At 41.3% G+C, this 23166-nt stretch overlaps 1 protein-coding gene across 2 annotated transcripts in view; it reads right to left on the reverse strand.

Moving 5' to 3' along the window:
* GPC4 (glypican 4) overlaps positions 1 to 23166 on the reverse strand; it is a 118941-nt gene that overhangs the window by 17127 nt on the left and 78648 nt on the right. For both annotated transcript variants that reach the window (XM_040323719.1, XM_040323718.1), the window contains exon 4: positions 9315 to 9480. In XM_040323719.1, coding sequence (XP_040179653.1) covers positions 9315 to 9480 — 166 coding nt within the window. The remainder of the gene's footprint in view (positions 1 to 9314; positions 9481 to 23166) is intronic.

Below are 23166 nucleotides of genomic sequence, written 5' to 3' on the forward strand. Positions count from 1 at the left end.
CCAGGCCATACACAAGAGCATGGGAATTGTATACGAATTGGGCCTTTTGTCATTCTTGATGCCATGGCATTACTTGTATCAGGGCTAAGGAATGCACATTTTTTCCCCCCCCCTTCTCCCTGCTTTTGACTGCCAATACAGAAAACACATTTGGCCTCCAGCTGAGCATCTGAACTGAGCTATAAAAGATAAGAGTATAATAATTGGCTGACAAGAATATATTCAACTGTAGCAGATAGACACTGATAGAGTGCAAAGAGAGAGCAACTCATTAAAAAGTATTGTGTGCATTTAGGCTACAGTATTTTATTTGTGGTACATTCGAGATGGTGTCTCTTCTGGCAGGGAGGAATATTCTGGCCAATAGAATTCTATGCTAAACAGGACTTGTGAGCAAACACCAGATTGTATCTGTTAGCCAGCACCTAATATGAAATAAACTGACAAAGAAGAAAGTTAGGAATTGTGGGAAACGGTCAACTCCCTACTCCACTGAATCGGCTTTAACCACTTAAAGTGGAGTTCCACCCATAAATATAACATTACATCAGTAGTTTTAAAAAAATGTCATTAGTCCTTTACGAATTTTTTTTTTTTTTTTTTTTAAGATGCCTTCAAAGTGTTGTTGCTAGGTAGAATAGTTCACCTTCCCACTTCCTGCACCTAGGTGCTTAATGCTTCCTAACCTACACCGCACAGACTCCTGGGAATGTAGTGGGTGTAACTTTCCAGGAGTCTGTGCACTCCCCAGTCTCAAAGAATCATGTGACTTGGACAGCACAGGTGCTGAAACCTGATCCGACACTGCTTGTGCAGCACTGAGCATGTGCTAGATCTGCAAGGCTGAAATCCAGGAAGTCATACAGTCTGGCTTCATGATGCCCACACTTAAGATGGCCCCAGTCAATTTCTATTTTATAAAGTGTCTAAATGCTGTAACAACCTAACAAAACGGACCTTAGTTTACAGACTAACTTTACTAGAATACATTAAGCTTGTGTATTACAGGGGTATTTATATTTAAAAAGTGAAATTGTGGCCGGAACTCCGCTTTAAAGTGGAGGTTCACCCTCAAACTGAACTTTCTGTCTATCATATCTGCAGCCTTAACAAATCCCTGTAGCGTTATTTTTTTTTTTTTTTAAGATCAGTACCCTTACCTGTATTCAGCATGACTTCCAGGTCTTCTTCCCTGCGAGAAGTGGGCGTGTCGCTCCCCCCCCCCCCCCCACGAGGGGTAATGGGAGCTGTGCGCAAGGTCTCCTGGGAGTGACATTTCAACACTCACAGAAGACCATCCGAAATAGCTAGGCGTGTATTCTCGTGCTAGCTCGAGTGTCGCGGAAAGCGGGTCACATGACACGCAAAGGCGCGCCATGTGACGAGGAATCCAGGAAGTGTTTGCTTGTGGGCTTCACAATGACCACAAGCAAGATGAAAAAGCCCTGGACTAATTTTTATAACTTATTCTTCTTCACGAAGGCCATACGTGGATTGAATCTCTTTCCTGCAACCTGCGAAATTTGCTCGATTCCAAAGCTGTCCCCACCTGGAGAAGTGATTATCGCTAGCAACTACACCAGCCACTCGCGATAATCGCATGTAAAATCTGGCAGGCTGGTTGTACCCAAGTTGATCAGTTTGGTGCATACAGCCTACCTATACATGATTTCAATCTTGGCCAGTCCCTACATTAAACAACTTTTAATTGCCAAAACATGAAAGCAGAGGCCGATAACATTCAGATAGACATTGTACATCTTTTTCTGTGACTTTAGAGTACTAAAAAGTAGTATTCTCAGTGAAGGACGACAGTATTGGGCCATTTGGTCATGACACAAAATGTACAAGTTTACAAGTGGCATTAAGGCCCGCTTCACACTGATCATACCAAATGTGAGGTGTCAAAACCATTCTAAATTTGCATGTCATCCACAAAGTCATTGTTTTCAATGACAGTCATTCACATACATGCGTTGCGATTCCTCTACGAATGAGTTACAATTTAAAAAAAAGGGTCTTGTGCGCGTTTACTGCGTTGCTTTGCGAATTTAGTCTCCATAGACATCAATGTAAATCGTTCAGGAATAGCATTGATGGTTCACATGTGCGCGAATTTCACCACACTATTTTCCACAAAAAACAGGAAGTACAGTACACAGGCTGTTAACACCTTTTTTTTAACATTATGATTTCATTGGCTAGAACATTAAAATCGCAGCTATGTCCAACTCCTCACAAAAAAAAACAGAATACAATTTACAGCGCAGCAGTGTGAACCAGGCCTAAATGTAAAAGTGGTCCCTGGGGCTCTCGCTATAATTTGCAGGTATGCACAGCAGATGACAGACTTGCATCCCAAAGTGCCTTCCCCCAGCGATGCAACATCTGTGTTCCCATCTTCTCCAGGTCTTTTGTATCCAAAGTCATCAACCTCCTTTATTTGCTGCTAAAGATGCCAGCACCTGAATCCTAAGCTGGCCATGCAAAGATTTATTGGTGTTCAGTTCAAGTAAAAAGCATGGATGGCCAAATCTGCTGCAGGCCATTGTAATCTGACAGCCGCTAACTGAACACCCAAACAGTGACTGTTATAATTCGGACAATTTTCTTCCATTTGGCTACTTCAATTTCTCAAATGAAGTGTGTTGAGTTGGGTGGTGTCAACTGTTCCAATTTCAGACTAGGGCCGAAACAACTAATCGACAACTAATCCATTATGAAAATAGTTGTCAACTATTTTCATAATCGATTAATCGGCCAGTTGATTAGTTGGCCTGCATATAGAATGCATTATTTGTTTACATATCAGGAAATACAGTGCAGCACACATACAGCTCAGTACACCATCCATACATGTCACTAAGTGCCTGAGAATTTGTGAATGTGAAAGTTTGAGGAGCAATGCCTCATGGGGCAGGAAGTGAGTGGTTCTAGAGGCAGAAGTTTTGTTTACCTTGCTATAGCGGGCGCTCTGTACTATGCAGCTTACTATTGAGGCACTCTGAAGGCAGGAGGTGCCAGATGCATCGGCGAGGGACCCCAGAAGTAGAGGATCTGGGCTGCTCTGTGCAAAACCATTACACAGAGCAGGCAAGTATAACAAGTTTGTTTAAAAAAAAAAAAAAAAATCACTTTAAAGACTCTGTGCAGGGAAGATCAGCATCTGAACCCAGAGAAAGTGGAGGTAATAGAAGGCATTACAATTACTGCAGTTGGTTATTTATATTTACCACTGCATATGGATATTTAAGAATAAAATGCATTTTTTTTATTTACATATTAACTAAATTGTAGACCACACTCAATTTTAAGATTATCCGATTAGTCGATTAGTCGAAAAACAATAAATCGGTCAACTAATCGATTATGAAAATAATCGTTAGTTGCAGCCCTATTTCAGACGATTCAAAGGAATTGTCCAAAATGCAAGCCATGTATAGCAAACTTTACAAATCGGCATGCTAAAATTGTACACGGTGCTGCAAGTACAATTAGAAATAACTGTTAGGACAAGAACTCTCCTCTGCCAGAAAATCTACATAAGGACATGTGAATGACAGCATCAACCAAAATTGAGACCTCTGGATTATTTCAATCATATTATCAGTTGTGTCAGCTCATTAAAGAATAAGTTCGCCTTTTGGGGGAAAAATAAATGCACATAATATTTCAGGAAAAAAGTGCAATTATTTTTTGCACCAGGCGCATGCAAGCATTACAAGCGCGATCAGTGAACCAAGATGCAATGTCAGGCTCCTGCAGAAAGCTTTCAGAATGTACCTCTGTACAGGCTGAGAGTTTGAAGGGCACAGGGCTTGGGAATGATCTACAAGCATGCTCATCACCTTTCATTGTGGAAAGTGACCGTGGGTGCGGGGAGGGAATCCCCTGCCCACCGTCTCTGGGGATAGGGGGTGGGAGTTTGGTTGCGTGGGTAACTGTTGTAGCATGTTAAAACCTAAATATGGGTGTAACTTAACATGCTCCAGAGGTGAACTTAGCCTTTAAGGAGCAGGAACAAAAGAGAGGAGTGGTTGCCTAAAAGCTGGTTATGTATATTTTTCTAGAAGTCTGTCACATTCTATATGAATGGTATTTAATTACTAAGAGGAAGAAAAAAAAAACGAATAAAGAGGTAACAGCTTGAAGACAGGATCTAAAACAATAAATGTAAAAAAGGGCAAAATGTAGCAAGCAAGGAACAGATTAATTAAAGCATTTTGTTAAATTCATGACATGGTTCTGGGGATTACAGCATTGTTCAGTGCCTAGGGCGCCTGAAACCTGATGTGCATTAAGTAACAGTGTATATACCAGCAGGGCAGCCAAAATACTTCTACATAGAGATCATCTCAGAGAAACGCCTAATGAAAACAGACTTTGTGGAAATAGCCAGTTGGCTTTAAGATTATAGCAGAATTAGTTTAGTATTAGCGAAGTTCAATGACGGCAGAAAAAAAAAATATCAATTTCCTGGAAGCAAATCCTGGCAGACAGCAGATGTGCATTATCAGAAAACAAGAGTTAAAATATAACCACATCAGAGGCGATAAACTGAGAAATACCAACAGAAAGATAATTATTAATTTATAGTCAAAAGGCAAAACTATACTTAAACAGCAGATATTTAAAAGGCAGTTTTTATTCTAAAGTTACTTAAGGTACACCGTAACATGGAGCCTTAAAAGCAATGCTCCCTTGGAAACAGCCCCTTCTAAAAAGGAGAAGAATTTAGGGAAATGCCTTTTTTCTTTTTGCAGCACTGTAATGCCGCATACACACAATCAGTCCATCCGATAACGGACCGATGGACCTATTTCATCGGTTAACCGATGAAGCTGACTGATGGTCCGTCGCGCCGACACACCATCGGTTAAAAAACCGATAGTGTCAGAAAGCGGTGACGTAAAACAAAACGAGGTGCTGAAAAAAACGAAGTTCAATGCTTCCAAGCATGCGTCGACTTGATTCTGAGCATGCGTGGATTTTTAACTGATGGTTGTGCCTACCAACGATCGTTTTTTTCCCCATCGGTTAGGAATCCATCGGTTAAGTTTAAAGCAAGTTGGCTTTTTTTTAACCAATGGTTAAATAACCTATGGGGCCCACAAACGATCGGTTTTGACCGATGAAAACGGTCCATCAGACCGTTGTCCTCTGTTTAACCTATCGTGTGTACGAGGCCTAAGTTGACATTAAAATCTACTTGTTTTAAGTGGTCCTAAAAGGCAGTTTTTTTTTATTTTATCTTAATGCATTAAGATAAAAACCTTCAGTGTGCATCAGCCCCCACTAATACTTTTCCTGCTGTTTGGAACTCTCCCTCCCGATTGGCTCAGACACAGCAGTCGGCACCGCTGGCATCCGCTGCTGTCAATCAAAATCAGTGAACCAAATGCGGAGGGGGGGGGGGGGCCGAGCCAGGACACACAGAGCAGTGGCTTGGCTTACATGCCCCCCATAGCAAAAACACAAAACTTTAATACTGATTTAAATTATTCACATGACATATAGGGGTTGATTTACTAAAACTGAAGAGTAGACAATTTGGTGCAGCTGTGCATGGTAGCCAAAAAGCTTCTAAATTCAGTTTGTTCAATTAAGCTTTGGGAAAAAAAAAAATAGGTGAAGCAAGTAAGGGGGCACAATTGGCTGCAGAAGCAGGCAGCCTCCCATTGCCTTCAAATGGGCTGCTTATTCCAAGCCAATTGCAAGGGGTTCTCCTATCTAACTGCAGGCAATGCGCATTCACAGGTGTGAATGCACCCCGATTCATGCAACTGCTTCTAAAAGTCGCTAAAGAAAGAAAAATTCAAAAACATACAGGACAGGTTGGAGACTTTCACCAGCATTTGTCCTTTTTTGGTCTGATTTTATGCAAGATCAACAGGCATCATGGTACTCCACTAACAGGAAAACTTGCCCAGCTTGCAGAATGTATGGAAGGGTCTCGAAAGATCTTTCAAGGGCCCAGGCTTGGGGCCAGGATGCTCTTTAGTCTTAAAGTGGTTGTAAAGGCAGAAGGTTTTTTTTATACTTATGCATCAAGATAAAAAGCCTTGTGTGTGCAACAGCTCCCCTCAGCCCCCTAACAGTTTCCTTAGGTCCCTCTCTGTCCAGCAATGCCCCACAAGTGTCTTAGCCATCTGAGATTCTCCTTCCTGACTGGCTGAGACACATCAGCGACACCATTGGCTCCTGCTGCTGCCAAAGTCAGCTAACCAATCAGGGGAGAAAGGGGGCGGGGCTGGGTCAGGTCTCCGTGTCTGAATGGACACTGGGAGCTGTGACTCAGCTCGGGTATCCCCATAGCAAGCTGCTTGCTGTGGGGCACTCAACAGAAGGGAGGGGCCTGGAGCACAGAAGAGGGACCAGAGAAGAGGAGTATCCAGACTGCTCTGTGCAAATCCATTGCAACAGAGCAGGGAAGTATAACAATTCACAATCACTTTAAGCAATACTATATTTTTTATTCCAATTCACAAACTGCAAAAACGGAGGTTTAATTTTACTCATTCCTTCTCAACTCTGAATACCTCATCGTACTTATGCAACTCATAAGTCCCAGTTTGCAAATTAGCAATGTAAGGAATCCTAAAGGAATGCTTCTGACCTACTGAGTAGGCTATAAAAGAACAGATATTCCACCCGAGGGAGATAAACGTTCTATAGTGTGTTAAATATGACACAATTCAGTGTTTTATTTTTTATTATTTTTACAATTTTACTTTAGAATATTACAATGTTTCCCTTTTTTTATTCAACCCTGTTGGGGGGCTTTGGTCTAAACAGACCCCTGACACCTCCCCTTTAAACATGGAAAGGGACAGAGTATAGAGATTCCCCAGTCCCTTTCTCAGCATCCTCAGCTGCACCTAAAGATGAATGGACAAGAGATAGTTGCTCCTCTCCATTAATAAACTGAAGCATCCTAAACACAGTTTACGGGAAAGAAATTTAATCAAATCGAATTTTGTCAAATTTAAGCCAAAATGTATTCTGCTACATGTCTTTGGTAAAAAAATAAATCCTGTTAAGTGTATAATAAATCGGTTCATGTGATCACCGATATATGTACATAAATGATCATGTACAGATGTGTGCCATTGGGACATATGATTTTACGGTTATATATGTGGGGGACATGTGTTTTACATTGTGTTTTACTAGGCTGGTGATCAGAGTGTAAAAAGCTGTAAAAAAACAGCTCATACTCACTGATCACCAGCTGGTTGAGCGATCCGCTCTCCTCACCAACTAATGTGTGAGAGCCAATCGCCTAGCAACCTGCTCTCTGTTTACATCACATGATGGCTGTGATTGGACACGGCAGTCATGTGATCAGGAGGGCCAATCTGAGATGCACCGTCGGGCTGCGCGGGCTCACATGATCCCCCTCCTCCTGAGGGATGTTCCTGAACGTCCACTCAGGTGAGAGCGTCCATCCGGCTGTACATATGCAGTGGCTGGGTGGGAAGTAATTAAAGGGAGTGCTCCTAATCTCAGCTTGTCATCTGTATAAAAGACACCTGTCCATAGAAGCAATCAGATTGCAATCTCCCCACCATGGCCAAAGAGCTGTTTAAGGATGTGTCAAGGACAAGACTGTAGACCTACACAAGGCTGGACTGGGCTACAAAACCAACGCCAAGAAGCTTGGTAAGAGTGACAACAGTTGGTGCAATTATTCGCAAATGGAAGAAACACAAAATAACTGTCAACCTCCCTCGGTCTGGGGCTCCCTGAAAGATCTCACCTCGTTGAGTTTCAATCAAGAGATGATCATGAGAATGGTGAGGAATCGGTGTGAAAGTGTTGTGGTCAGATGAGACCAAAATCAAGCTCCTTGGCATCAACTCAATTTGCCGTGTTTGGAGGAGGAGGAATGCTGCCTATGCCCCCAGGAACACCATCTCTACCATCAAACATGGAAATGGAAACATTGTGCTTTGGGGGTGTTTTTCTGCTAAAGGGATAGGACAACGTCACCGCATCAAAGGGATGATGGGTGGGGCCATGTACTGGCAAATTTTGGGTGAGAATCTCCTTACCTCAGCAAGGGCATTGAATATGGGTCGTAGAGGGGTATTCCAGCATGACAATGACCTAAAACACACAGCCAAGGCAACAAGGAGTGGCTCAAGAAGAAGCACATTAAGGTCCTGGAGTGGCCTAGCTAGTCTCCAGACCTTAATCCCATAGAAAATATGTGGAGGGAGCTAAAGGTTCGAGTTACCAAACGTCAGCCTCAAAACCTTAATGACTTAAAGAGCAGTGGGATAAAATCCCTCCTGAGAGGTGTGCAAACCTTGTGGCCAACTATAAGAAACGTCTGACATCTGATTGTCAACATTTTTGATTTTTTTTGTAATTATTTTGTCTCTCATAGTTTGTCGTTCTGTTTCTCGCCGTTTAAATAAACCTACCATAAAATTATATGATCAATTCTGTCAGTGGGCAAACATACACAATCAGCAGGGGATTAAATACTTTTTTCCCTCGCCGTATAACAATAATATTGAGTTTGCAGATCATTTATGTTTTCTGCAATACAGCACTACCCAGAAGTCCATCAAGAATAGAGTTTAGCAGTAAATCTTTCAACATATGTCTAGTAAGGACCAACAAACGTGATCAAACGTGTAATCTGCTCTTTGTCGTGCTTTACCCTCAAGCATCCTTATACATGGAAGCACAGACAAATATATTTTACATAGCTCAATAGAGTATTCAGGAGTCAGAAGACATGGGATTGTGTACTTTCATTTACTAGAAATTGGATAAGGAAATGGCAACATTTTATTTTAGGTGTAGGATCTTGGGAATTAAAAGCAGGCAAAAAAACTGCAAAGCCCCTAAAGGCACTTTCATATGGGGCAGACGGACCGGGTCCTGCCTGTCAGTTCTTCAGGCAGACACACCCGGACCATTCATTACCCTTTATGGGGCAGAAGATGTAAAGGGACGTGTTCGTTTACACCTAGCAACATCTAATCCTACCTGCTAAAAGCAGACAGATGGGGTATCCATTCCACATTGCTCTGGCGGATCAGATGAAAGTGGGATGTAAACGGAAAGGTGCTCTATTTGCACGTGACTGTCCAAAGAGGAAAGTTAGCTGCGTGTCTATGTTCTGCATTAGCAGAGCAGACACGTCATCCGCTTGCTTAGTGGGCATTAGCAGGCAGATCCCCGCTGGGCCAGCGGAGTGTGGCAGTGTGAAAAAGCCCCAAGTCAACGAGAAAGAAAGCACCAACACAAAAATATGGCAGCTGTTTGTTTTTTTTAAACTACACATAAATGTCACCTACCTATAAAAGTATTCCATTCAGTATCCAGATCTCCTGGATTGGCCAGACATCCTCTCATCACATTCAAACAGTAGTTGTTGCAAGGCTTTACAGTTACCAGTCCTCTACAGAAAGGACAGTAGGTCATCTTCATCATGGCCCGTACACAGTGAGGTGTAGGGTTCACCTACAGTCAAATAAATGGGGAAAAACAATGAGTATGAAAAGCTTACACTCATTACAAACATTTAATACAGGATGACATTATCACTTTTACAACTTAAGCCAACTATTCCATTACAGCTCACCAGATTTTATTTGTAGGTAATGGCTGAAAGTTGGGTGGTTTGTATGGCTTTATATACAGTATATCACCATTGAGCTGGACCACTTCACCATAGTAACGACTCATTTGTTCTCAAGGTTTTTGAGGTCTGGCGTTCTCCAGGATGACAATACATGTTACTTCGGAGTCCTAGTTACTAGGAGAAGCTGAAAACTGCATTGTGTGACCCAGGAATAGATTAACATATTTACGGATGGGATTATCATGGCATACTTCATCTGTATGCTTACCAGGCATCTGACTTTTCAGAGCATGACACTGCCGTGATACAACAAAGAGCACAGTAGCAGCAGTACGGCACATTTTTACAGTTTTTTAAAAGAGAAATACAATGCCATTGCTGCGGTCTTGGCTTAGGCTACACAAGTACCAGATCAGGTTGGCGAGAAGAAATGGGACATTTAGAACTGAAGGTCACAGAAGGATCATATGAAGCATTTTTTCTGTATTCTAGAAAAGATCATTTCTATAGCTGGATGTTTCAGCCAGAAAACGCACCTGCCAAATAACCCCGATAACCACCTATGTGTGGGAGTTTACTAGCTGCAGAAAAAAAGGGTCTGAAGCCAAAAACATCCACTGTAAAAATGTCCAGTGTGCATGAGGCCTTACAATTATTGAATTACATACACCATGAAGGCAAATGCAACATGTCAAGAAAAATCAGCTTGCACAAGCAATTTATTGTTTTTTGTAGACCATTTTTTGGGCCTCACATACATTGGATGTTATTAAAACGAAAGTAGCGTTCGCAGTAGAAAGCTGTAGAATTCGTTTTTTCGTCATTTTTGCAATAGCGTTTTTCCAACTTTTTTTAGTATATCTATACTCCCACAAAACCGTATAGCTCAAAAATTCTGATAAACATTGAACAGCCAACTTTTTTCTTTAGCGTTTTTACGCCTTTATCTGAGTTAAGAGTGTTTTTACAGCCGAAAAACGCCTCTTAAAACCCACCAGTTTTGGGGCCTCACTGCTTATTGAATAATTTTGTCTGAAAGATCAAACAGGAGCTCGGTAAGCATCGCCTTCGTTTTAACACAAAACATCACATGAAACAGATACATCCAGTAAAGTTGTGTTATTTAGAGCAATGTTCTATTTCAATACAGTGAGGAGAACCTTCGAAGGAGTAGGACGAAAATTAATTTCTAACCCTGTATGTGGTCTTGGCTCAGGAAATGACATTCATTCCAAAATCAAATGTTTGTTTTATTCTTATTTTTTAAGCTCCGTACAACTATAGTGCCATTAATTTACTCAGCGCTTTACATTACTTCACATCAGTCCCTGCCCTCATGGAGCTTACAGTTCTAGGGCTTCGAATCACATTCATTCAAACACATACTAGGGCCAGTTTTAGACAGGAGCCAATTGGCCTACCAGCATTTCTTTGGAGTGTAGAAGGAAACCGGAGTAACCAAAGAAAACACACGCGGGCACGGGAAGCACATACAAACTCCAGGCAGTTAGTTGGGATTCTTAAGAGCAAAATTTTTATTTAATTTGAGGCACTTTCAATTGTCATATGTCCAGTCATAAAATCTACAATCTTCATACGATTGCTTGTTCGAAAATCTACTAGTATATAGGAAGAGATGGTATGCAATTACCAAAACACTTGCAAATTTAAGGCTTGTTCACATTAGAATGCACAGGTTAATGTATGTTACATTAAAACTCAGTGTGGTTTAAAACAGGGCTGTGGAGTCGGTAGATAAATGTTCCGACTCAGACTCCTCAGTTTTATGTACTTCCGACTCCGACTCCTCTCTATTAATATGCAAATGTATTTTATACATTCCTTGAGGGAAAGAAATGCAACCTACCACCAGTGTCATCTTAAGAGCATTATAGGCCCCCGGGCAATACAGTGCACTGGGGCCCTGTCTAAACAATTACGCATGAGAATTACTGACAAAAATCATAACATTTACTGGCAGAACCACATTTTTTACTGCCACTGCAAAAAAAGTACCTAAAATTACAGTTTTCAGTGCCCAACAATGCAAATGTCAGTATTTAAACTATAAACATATAGCTAGTGCTATTAGAAATGTGTTTAAGTTAAACAAAAGTAAAAAAAAAAAAAATATGTCTTCATTGACATGAAGGTCAGGTTACTATAACCCAGCCAGCACAGAGTTTCCTCTTACATCAGAGTCTGCAGGATTCCCCCTTACAGTGAAAGGGAACTCTTATGTAAAAGGGGAACGCTGCAGATCATGATCTAAGGGGGGAACTCCGATGTGGAGGGGGGCTATGGTGACCAGAGACAACCTTATATCAGAGTCCACTGCTTTCTCTTTCCCACTTACATCAGGGTCCGCAGACTGAGTTCCCCCTTGCATTGTAAGGGGGAATCTTGCAGACTCTGATGTGGGGGGTACTCTGGTGACCAGAGACCACCTTCCTTAGATTAAATACACTAAGGTAAGGGGGGTCACTAATATAGGAGGGGGAACCTTTATATCAGTGCCCCCTTACATTTTTGCATTCACTCCCCCCTTACATCAGCAACCCCCCGCACTCGTGGAGGACCGGATCTTCTGATTTCCGTGAACTGGGCATGGGCAGTTCTAACCCGTCACTCTCCATAATTTTTTACTGGGGTTGCTGGGCAGCCGGTGGGGCCCCCCAGGCAAGCGGGGCCCCCGGGCAACTTCCCAGCGTGCCCAATGGAAAAGATGGCCCTGCCTACCACAGGACTACTGGCTGGGAAGCCAACAGTCTACTGTATTGCACAGTTTAAGCAAAAGACAAACACAATGAAAACAAAGTTTTATAAAAAAAAAAAAAATATTAACCTCTTGACCACCGCCCCATGTCAAAAAGACGTCCTCTTTTTAAAGTTGAATATCTCGATAACGGCAGCAGCTGCTGCCACAACCGGGATATTCATCTTTTCAGGGGGCGGTGGTGTACACGATAACGGCGGTCTCCGCGGCGGATTCGCCGCGAGATCGCCGTTATCGGTGGCGGGAGAGGGCCTCCCGCCGCTCTCCCACGCCCTCCGCCGCTTACCGGAGCCGTCGGTAGCGGCGTAGGGGATCGGATGTGTCCGGCAGCTGAGCGGGGACGGGACTGAAGGAGAAATCTCCTTCACCCGTCCTCATAGCTCTGCTGGGCGGAAGTGACGTCAAAACGTCAGTCCCGCCCAGCCTCTTAAAGAAACATTTTTTTTTTTGTCATTTGAAAAAATGACTTTTTTTTTTTATTTATTTTTTTTGCATTTAAGTCTAATTATGAGATCTGAGGTCTTTTTGACCCCAGATCTCATATTTAAGAGGACCTGTCATGCTTTTTTCTATTACAAGGGATGTTTACATTCCTTGTAATAGGAATAAAAGTGATCAATTTTTTTTTTATTTTTTTTTCAGTGTAAAAAATTATAAAACTAAATAAAAATAAATAAGAAAAGCAAAAAAAAATTTTTTAAAGCGCCCCGTCCCGACGAGCTCGCGCGCAGAAGCAAACGCATACGCGAGTAGCGCCCGCATATGAAAACGGTATTCAAACCACACAAGTGAGGTATCGCCGCGATCGTTAGAGTGAGAGCAATAATTCTAGCCCTAGACCTACTCTGCAACTCAAAAAATGCAACCTGTAGAATTTTTTAAACGTCGCCTATCGAGATTTTTAAGGGTAAAAGTTTGACGCCATGCCACGAGCGGGCGCAATTTTTAAGCGTGACATGTTGGGTATCATTTTACTCGGCGTAACATTATCTTTCACAATATATAAAATAATTGGGCAAAATGTATTGTTGTCTTATTTTTTAATTCAAAAAAGTGATTTTTATCCAAAAAAAGTGCGCTTGTAAGACCGCTGCGCAAATACGGTGTGACAAAAAGTATTGCAATGACTGCCATTTTATTCCCTAGGATGTCTGCTAAAAAAAAATATATAATGTTTGGGGGTTCTGATTAATTTTCTAGCAAAAAAATTGTGATTTTCACATGGAGAGAAGTGCCAGAATTAACCCGGTGGGCAAGTGGTTAATCAATCAAGTGGCTGGATAGTAGCAGCAGGCATAAACATCAGGAACAGGATCTTTACCAGTTCAAAAATACAAACCACATTATTTGGTTGTTTTAGAACAAAAACAAAGCTTATCTATAATGAACCAAAAACAAAAATCTGTAAAACCTAGAAATGGTTTATTTTAATCTTGAAATGTAGTTATAGGCTTAGCAAATGCAAATCAATTCAATGTAGAGTTCTAAGGAAGAGAATTGCCTCTGCCAGATCCTCTTTCATAGAGGCTCTTAAGTCAGACTTTATTATTTTTAGGGCTGAAAATAATCTTTCGACACTGACTTGGGTGGGTGGCAATGCAGTAACTATTCTGGCCACATCACTAACGATCTCTGGATAAACAAGGATGGCTTCTTCAACAGTAAGTTTTGATGAGCGATCATACTTTTCAACTTCTTTTAGTGCTTTATAAAACTCCTGTTGGAATTTTTTTTTTAATTCCAAGCTAAATTTAGTAGGCGTCGGAGTCGGTGCATTGTTTGCCGACTCCGACTCCAGGTACCCAAAATTTCCCCCGACTCCGACTCCTCGACTCCGACTCCACAGCCCTGGTTTAAAACATTAAACACACAAATACAACACAGAGGCCTTTTTTTCAAACTCATTACAAATGTAAGGAATTGTCAGGAACAGATTGTTTAATACCATGGACTTTCTGATGTCTACACGTCTTGCGCTGTTAAATTCAGCAAGGTCCAGGACAATGCATCTGGGGGGGAAAGAAGCCTTGAGGTAGCCATAAGCAAGAAATGATCATTGCATAACTTGCCGATTACCATCAAGCAGGGAAATGGCGTACAAGCAGTATGTGACCTTTTTAAAGACCTTTAGTTAAGAACCGACTGTAGAAGCAGATTTTACTAGCCAAGTGCTATTGTTCATCCAAGATAGGTCTGGTGCCAGGCATGTTTGCTGAGTAAGTAAACATGTAGACATGTGAGACAAGTGTAAATGCTTCTGTGCAGTCATTCGTTGCAAACAACCTGACTTCAGTTTACCATACTGAGATCAGGTAAAATATTAAAAGGTTATGAGATGAGATACTGCACTTTGCACAAGCCTACAAACAAAACAAAAAAACACACTTTAAAACAAAATTCCCACTATCTTACAGAACTCTTCTGATTATATGGAAGGGGAACCCACCACCTGCAGTTCCCCCTGTTTGGGAACCCTAAACCCAAACTCTCAGAAATCACCTTTATTAAATAATTGAGCCTGGGAAAACAATTAACTAAAGTCTACTAAACAAGCTGCTGTTACTCCAACAGGAACCAGTTTGTCAAAGCAATATAATTGAGAACATGTCCAGAATTCCATTGTAGATTGCTGGAGTACTTTATCACTATGCAGACGGTTTGTGAAACAGTGAGATCTTCTTTGGTTATCTTCAGTGTGAGATCTAAAGTACTGTGGATCTGACTACTGGTCTCAGAGGATTTGGTGATGTCACTACTGTGCAAAACCCTGCCTCCACCAAGATGGATACATCAAACAAACAATACATAGCAGGTCAGCAATGGGAAGAAAAAATAAATAAAAATAAATCAGCTATAGGGCGACCACAGGCTTTTTTTGGGCCAGCAAGTAAAAAATCAGTTCTTTAATGGAGTGCAACTATTTGTTTATATAGTTGCTTAAATTGATGGACTTCCTCTTAGTTAAAAGTATACTATCCACCATAACATTAACAATTTATAGAATTCTGAGAAGAAAAAATAAAATGTCTTCATAGGGATGGAAAGAGTCGTACATGAATATCCACAGCCCCCTCCTTTCCCATTGAGATATGTGAATATTATAATCTATAAATCATTTGAGAGCGCAGTTTGAAAGTGAATTTACTTGAGTGAAAGAGCAGAGGTTTAGCCCATATCCATATTTTTCTTTTGAGTATTTTTGGTGTTCTTTAAGATGCCCAACATGTCCTAGAATTTCTATAACCATTATATAAAGATACACGGTCAACGATATTTTAATGAGCACTTGTCACGAAGAAGTCCCAACAAGGGACAGAGATAAGATTTTACCAGTATATTCTGATTAACGTTAAGCTTTCAGCCTCCTAAAAGATAAATACTTAAAGTGGTTGTAAAGCTTTTTTTTACCTCAATGTATTCCTTGCGTTAAGGAAAAACACGTTTAGGCATCTGTATCCCCCCTAACCCCACCCCCCCACTTACCTGAGCCCTACATTTGATCCATCGCCATGCATGTCTTCAGCTCTTCTCTCCCCTCACTTCAGGATCTCACTGGCTTTGCTGGGGCATTGGCTCCCAGTGCTGTCAATCAAGGTCAGCGACGGAGGGGTGGGGATTAGTACCACTGTCAGCAGCGGGGCTCTGGGCACGCACAAGTGCCTTCATGGAAAGTGGCTTTCCATGGGGGCACTGGACAGAGTGGAGGGGCCAGGAAAACCTACGGGGAACCCGAAAAGAGGAGGTTCACAGCCGCTCTGTGCCATCCAATTGAACAGAGCAGGCAAATACATTTTTTTTCCTTTTTATCTTTACAATCACTTTAAGGGTTTTCTGGGGGCGCTGGTAACATAGCCATGGCTTCATAGATGCACCATGGGAAGGCTACATCGCAAGAGCAATGATGTAGTCTTAAAATTGTAAGAAAAAAAAAACTTCTTCCAAAGCATAAGCGTAATGTCAGAGCGTACGCACAAGATTAGCACATGGCACTTGTGTCACCTCTTGGACATGCGCTATACATTACAGGCTTCTGTTAAAAATTCCACAAGATCTAGGACAAAACTTTTTCTCTTCCTATTTTTTTTTATTAGATGCATTCGGGTGCAAGCGTGAGATGGAGGCACAAACGTCAGTTGATGGGGAAGCAGAGAAGTGAAGGCAACCAAAGATGACTATTTAAAAAAAATAGTGGCACAGATTTTCGGCTTTTTACGCATATGTAAAGTATTTACTAAAAATAAAGTATTAAGTGTTGGGGGGCATTTTTCTCATCCTGTGTTTAAATGTTTCCTGATATTTCTTTCACAAATAAAATGTATTCAGCCTAATTTACCAAGAATGAGATTTGAACAAACTAAGTCAATAATCAGCTCAGCAACCAGTACCAAAAGTAAAATAAAAGGTAAATATGCCATGTTTAACTTTTGTTGTGTTAGCCCAAGGAAAAGCAAACAAAAACCCATTTGGTGGTATCGCCAATCCCATGTCAGAATGATAAATTTCCCACAATAGCTGATAACACCCTTAATTGACCTTGCTCATTAATTCCGCATGAACTTTAAGGACTATAGATACTGAAAGGCTTATTCAGGTGAGAGGTTTGTCAGCTTTTGATTACTAGAAGTATTCACAGACCTTAAAGAGATTGTGTCATTCAAAATAAAATAAAAATCACCTTGTAAAAGACAGTATAAAGCAAGCTTTGGTGATGCAATTTTCTATCATGCAGTCAATGAAGAAAAATAGCTTGCTTCTCCAAGTAACAGTCAGTGGTGAAAGGGGAATCCCTCCGGCAGCGCTACGGTGTTCTGCTGGCAGGGAGCCTTCCTGCCCATAGATGGATCGAATCTCAGCCAGTTCAGCAGGAATGGCACGAGATTCGAACCATCTAGGGCCGGCTTAAGGATATGTAATCCAACAAAAACTTTAAGGTGGGTCAAAGAAAAATGTGGTTGATTTTGTAGTGCGTTATCAATTGAATGGGCTAAAATCGCACCAAAAGTATTGCATAAACGCACTGCAACCGGATTGCATGGTACTTCTGTACAGCCAAAGCACAGCGTTTATGACCTGTGTTTGGGGTATTGTCAGCATTGCAATGAAAACAGCTGTAGATCCCAAGTGAAGTACATTCTGAATGCGGTGCGGGAAACGCACATGGTACATGGGTTTTCCACACTACGTTTTGGTGTGAACAAGTCCTAACTGAATTAGCCAAGTTAACGACTAACAAATACTGCAAACACAAAAGCAGATAATAAAGAAGCATGAAGGTCTGAATCACAGCTGAAACATCTAGTACTTGAGTGAACCAATCCACTAATCTTATCTTGTGTGATAAATTTGTGAATGCATGAAAATGTACCCTTTACTTCTTATCATTAGAAGGCACTTAGAGGTTAAGGAAGCCACTCCTTGCCAAGAGGCCACAATAATATCCAAAGGAAAGATATTGCATTCTCTCACTTGTTCATCACAGACCACAACGTTCAGACTATTCGTAACAGCTTAGCTAAACCAAACGCAGTCTAGTCTGTCATTGCGACACATTGCAAATTTCACACAATATGAGAGTTAATTTTTTTCTGCTGGAATTGATATACTTGACATAAAAAGGAATCTTGCTGTGGTTGAGGTGCATTTTGTGTCCATTGAAGTCTATGGTACCATAAAGAAGTCTCTGGCCCTCGCTATAAAATGCACAGATGTGAATTACATCAATAGGAAACCATGTTACATGGACTGTAGTGCATATCTGCAAAACTGAAAATGCACTAAAAATGCATAGGTGTGAACCAGGCCTTAGGATAGAAGAAGGTTCTCTCCTTGCCTCATGGCTCTTCCAATACTACCAGAACAGAGTGAACACATAAAGAGCTAGAACTTGCAGAAACTGAACCCTTCCATCTTCAAAAGACAGACACCACAATCCATCTTGGGGAAGACTGATTTTATTGGTGCCCGTGTCTTAGTACCAGGGATGGACAGTGTTCCTGTAAGGAGCACTATGTACGGTCATGTTTCTAAGGCTCCTCCCGCACACCTTTGACCCGGAAGTGACGTCATACCAGCAGCACACTCGGGAAACAAGCTCTCCTTCTCTGATGTTCCGAGAGCGTTCGGCTCCCACCGTCGCTGCCATCTGAGGCAAGGAACAGAGCTGACCCAGTGGGTTGGACAACGAGTGACCACAGTCTTTCCCGGGACTATTGCGGATGAACATATACTTAATGAAGCTTGTCTTGTATCTCCGTTTGTGAGTACAATACTTGTATATATGCTTTTACTTGAATAAACACTCACTTGCTACGCTTAGATGACGCCGCTTTTTTCCTTTCTTTGTTGTTCTTCAGGCCACTTCATCTGACTGCTGGCTGCCACTCTGCGGAAGTTTTATATCTTTTTATCTTGAATCTAATGGACATTTATTATGGACTAATGTATTTCCATTAATTCTTTTCCCAGCCATTTCTTGTGAACTGTGCCCCCCCCTCCCAAATTAGTATTATTGGTACATATCAGGAGTGCGCTCAATTATTTTGTCTTTGTCCATGCACACTGGAGCTCATAAATGGCCATTTTTTTAGTTTTTTTTATAAGCCCATAAACTCCACTCTATGTTATTTTAAGTGTCCATGCACACTTTTTGGATGTTTATTAGCAGTGGGGTTTATGGGCTGTTTTCTGAACGCACTAAAATCGCAAGACACCGGTAAAAGGTGTTGAACGCTGTATTAATGCTATAAAAGGGCGCTAAACCTTGTTAGGCATTTCTCTGCCTCTATTCAAAATCAATGGATCCCTATGGTAGCCCATTGATTTGAATAGAAGTCGCACCAGAAGCCGTATCGTCAAGTTTTAAAAACTGCTGTTTTTTCAGGAGCAGTGATTTTAATAATGCTTAAAGTGAAACAATAAAAGTGAAATATTCCTTTCAATTTCGTACCTGAAGGGGGGTCTATAGTATGCCTGTGAAGCGACTCATGTTTCCCGGGCTTAGAACTGTCTCTGCACAAAGTGTCATTTCTGAAGGAAATGATTTGCGGCTATAAAAAATTGTTGGCTCCAGGGAATTCAGAGAAAGGTCATTCATATTAGGAAAAAAAAACCCGTGGGGGACCCCCCAAATTCAATTACCAGGGCCGTCAATTAAAAAAAAAAAAAAGACGTGGTGTTCCCCCCAAATATCCATTCCAGACCCTTCGGGTCTGATGTGGATTTCAAGGGAAACTCCACCCCAAATTTAAAAAAAGCATGGGAAACATGCGCTGCTTCACAGGCATACTATACACACACCCCCCCCCCCCCGGTATGAAATTTATAGGAATATTTCACTTTTATGGTTTCACTTTAAGCATTATTAAATTCACTGCTCCCGAAAAAACTGACGTTTTTAAAACTTTTTTTGCATCGATACATGTCCCCTGGGGCAGGACCCAGCCAGGTCCCCAAACACTTTAGGACGATAACTTGCATATTAGCCTTTAAAATTAGCACTTTAGATTTCAAACATTCGAGTCCTATAGACTAACTTCTAAAGTTAACACAAACTTTTGGTCTGTTCGCAGGTTCTGGTGCGAACCGAACGGGGCGGTGTTCGGCTCATCCCTACTCAGGGCCCATTCAAACTACAAGACCGTCTGCCACGGTGGTAAATGGCATTTGTAGTTTATTCATTCACAGATTCTGGTGAATGAATGATGAGGCCGTTTTGATGGAGCCATGCACAGTTTTCAAAGTGTGACAGCAGGTGTAGGGAATGGGTCCCCTGCCCACTGTCACAGGGGGTGAGGAGGCCATGTACTGAAACATGTTGCACCCTAAATATGGGTGTAAGATGAAGCATGCCCTTTTAAAGAGAACCTATTTTGGCTTTAACCTCATTAACTTTGTAGCAATGCACCTTACAGAACAAAAATCCTCAATATGAAAGTGTCCAATGTTGAATTTTACATATGCAATAAATAAATGGAGAAATGCACAGAATTTTCTCTTTCTCCTTTACCCTGCAAACTGCCAACAAGGCTTTGACAAAAGTGGAATTAATTATATGATTCTGCTTTTCAACACTGCTTGAAGTCATCCAACAAATCACTGGCATACCATACCCATAATCATCTGCAAATGTGTGTTCCTGGGGCTCCTTTTCTTATGCAAGCAAAAAACATAGAATTTATTGCTTATTTATGGATATTTTTGGCCAAGAATTTATGGGTTGTACATCTCTTGCTCTGAGCCTTCAACTTCCTTTGTTATAGGCCTATGGGAAGTAAAGACGGCAAATGACTGCTCACAACACCCAGCTTACAGCTGTCAGTTTTCCAGAGCAAGCAGAACATGGAGGCAAACATCTGGTTTCTATGGGAAACTATATCTATGCTGCAATTTTTAAGATGGATACCAGCTTCAAATAACCAGGAATGTCACTTATGACATGTTTATATAAAAAAAAAAACATTTTGTGTATGGTGCACAAGAGCAATATACAGTGCATTCATAAAGTATTCAGACTCCCTTCACTTTTTTCAGTGTTATGTTGCAGCCTGATACTACAGCACCGCTCATCTGCCCAATACCACCCCAACCATGAAACATGGTGGTGGCAGCATCATGATGTGGGTGTTTTTCAGAAGCAGTGACTGAAAGACTATTCAACATTCAAATGTTCAGAGAGAAAAGTCACAGAGTGTGGTACGGAGAGAAGATGGTAAATCATCACCCATTGTTTTTGGCACGAGATGTGTGCCTCCTAAAATTCACAGGAGGGGTCACACAAGCCTTTCTCAGACACAAGGTTTAACCAGTGGTACAAGCACATAGGGATACCTACTTTATATAAATGGTCCCTGTTAGCTCACACCAAAAATCATTTACATCAAGATCGAACAGGAACACAAACATGCACTCTTGTGCGATTTCGGCGCATTCCTGTGTGGTGTGATTTTGCAGACCATTTGTCTGAATAGGCTAAAATTGAAATAAAATGCAGAGAAAGTAAAAAAAATTTTTTAAAGAAAGCGCCACACCAAATCGGATAGTATGGCGGTATCAGACAATTTGGTGTCCACAAATGCACTGCGTGTAAAATATGGGTTTGGATGCCTTTTCATTGGCAACCGCAGAAGATCAAAAAGGAAGTGTGTTTTAGGTGGCGGTGTGGGAAATGGGCCTTTTCTGCGCAGTGTTCTGGTGTGACCCGGCACCAAGTGTTCCGAAAGATTCCTATAACTGCTCTGTTTTTCCAAGATCTTTGCCTTAACATGTACTGTCACTTTGCCCCTCGAAACACCAATGTTGCATGTTACTCGCAGGCAGTTTACACTGCCCTCTGCGAACCGCTGCAGGTGTCAATAGAAAGTTAATGACATCCCCAGATCAGTGCAAACTGTCAAATGGTACAGGAATCGGATTGCATGGATGTGTGAACACCCATGCAATCCAATTCCAGTGCAGAATAAAAAAGGGTCATGCACCATTTTGATGCAAATGCGATTTCAGCCAATTTGTATGGCTAAATTCCTATTGCAGACATCGCATGTGATCTGCACAGCATTGCAGTGCAAATCACATGTGAGGTCTGTGTCCGCAGTAGTATGAACCCTGCCTAAATGCCCCTGAGCTGCAAACATAGAAATATGGGTGCTGCCAATACTAAACTGTTTTGATGGTTCAAGCTCCAGGGATGGCATAATTGTCCCTGCTTTGCTACTTAATGGCTTGCAAACCCAGACCAAGTACAACACTTAGCAAATCCAATATCTATATAATATGAGCCATAAAAAGTCACCCACACCAAGTGTTCTACATAAGCCAATCTAAATGTACAAATTATTATAGGTCTAAACAGTACCATGTTAGAGGTAGAATGTAAGGGTTAAAATACATGGAATGGACATGTGTGCCACATACATTAGATGCAGGATAAAAAGGACTTTATTACAACTAACTGAAACACAACAGATTGGTAAGGAGCTACTAATGGAAACAATATTTTTTTTGCAAAATTGCAGTGCAAAGCACAAAAAACACATCTGGTAGAAACAAGCCCTTAGGTGAAACACAGTGCTGTATAACCTCCAATTTCCACACTAGGTGTCAGCACAGGCCTGGCCATGCCATGTGATCTTCCTAAATCTTCACATGCGAGTAGCAAAACTGCAGAATATTTATTGCAATACAATAATTCAGGTTAGCAAGTGGCTGCCAACTGACCACTATCAAATAGCTGCTGTTAAAATCATATAATGTATCCACACAAGGGAATGGATTTCTGTAAAATATGAGTCTGCAAGGTTCCCAAAATTGAGCCCAGTTATAGAAATAACCAAAGAAAAAATTGGAAATGATCACCCAGAAGGCTTGGGCCATGTATGGCAGTGTTTCTTTCCATCAGATATTGTTTAGAATCATTCTGACATGAACATGGCTCCCTGCTCTAAATTTGTAGGCAGGAACTTAGAATATTAAAGTAGAACTAAATGCAAAACACATTTTTCTTCATTTGGGATAGCGTAAGGGAGGGTTATTACCTCCTGACCCTTTATTTTGCCACCAAAGTTCCACTGGAGAAATTTTCCAGCCCTTTCTGTCCCATAAAAGGAAGCGAGAGGAAATCCCCAAGTGAAGGAATCCCTGGTTGTCACCAAGCTGACTAGAACTAGAGTCCAAATTGGACAGTTTACCAACAAAATTAAAGTGTGACCATTTTTATTCCGTCTATGCAAATACAATTTGTAAATACAGTTTGCTGATTTTTAAGGAGCTGAAGTGCATGGGACTAAAGGTCATG

The sequence above is a fragment of the Rana temporaria genome, chromosome 9, assembly GCF_905171775.1.
Source record: "Rana temporaria chromosome 9, aRanTem1.1, whole genome shotgun sequence".
Lineage (NCBI taxonomy): Eukaryota > Metazoa > Chordata > Amphibia > Anura > Ranidae > Rana > Rana temporaria.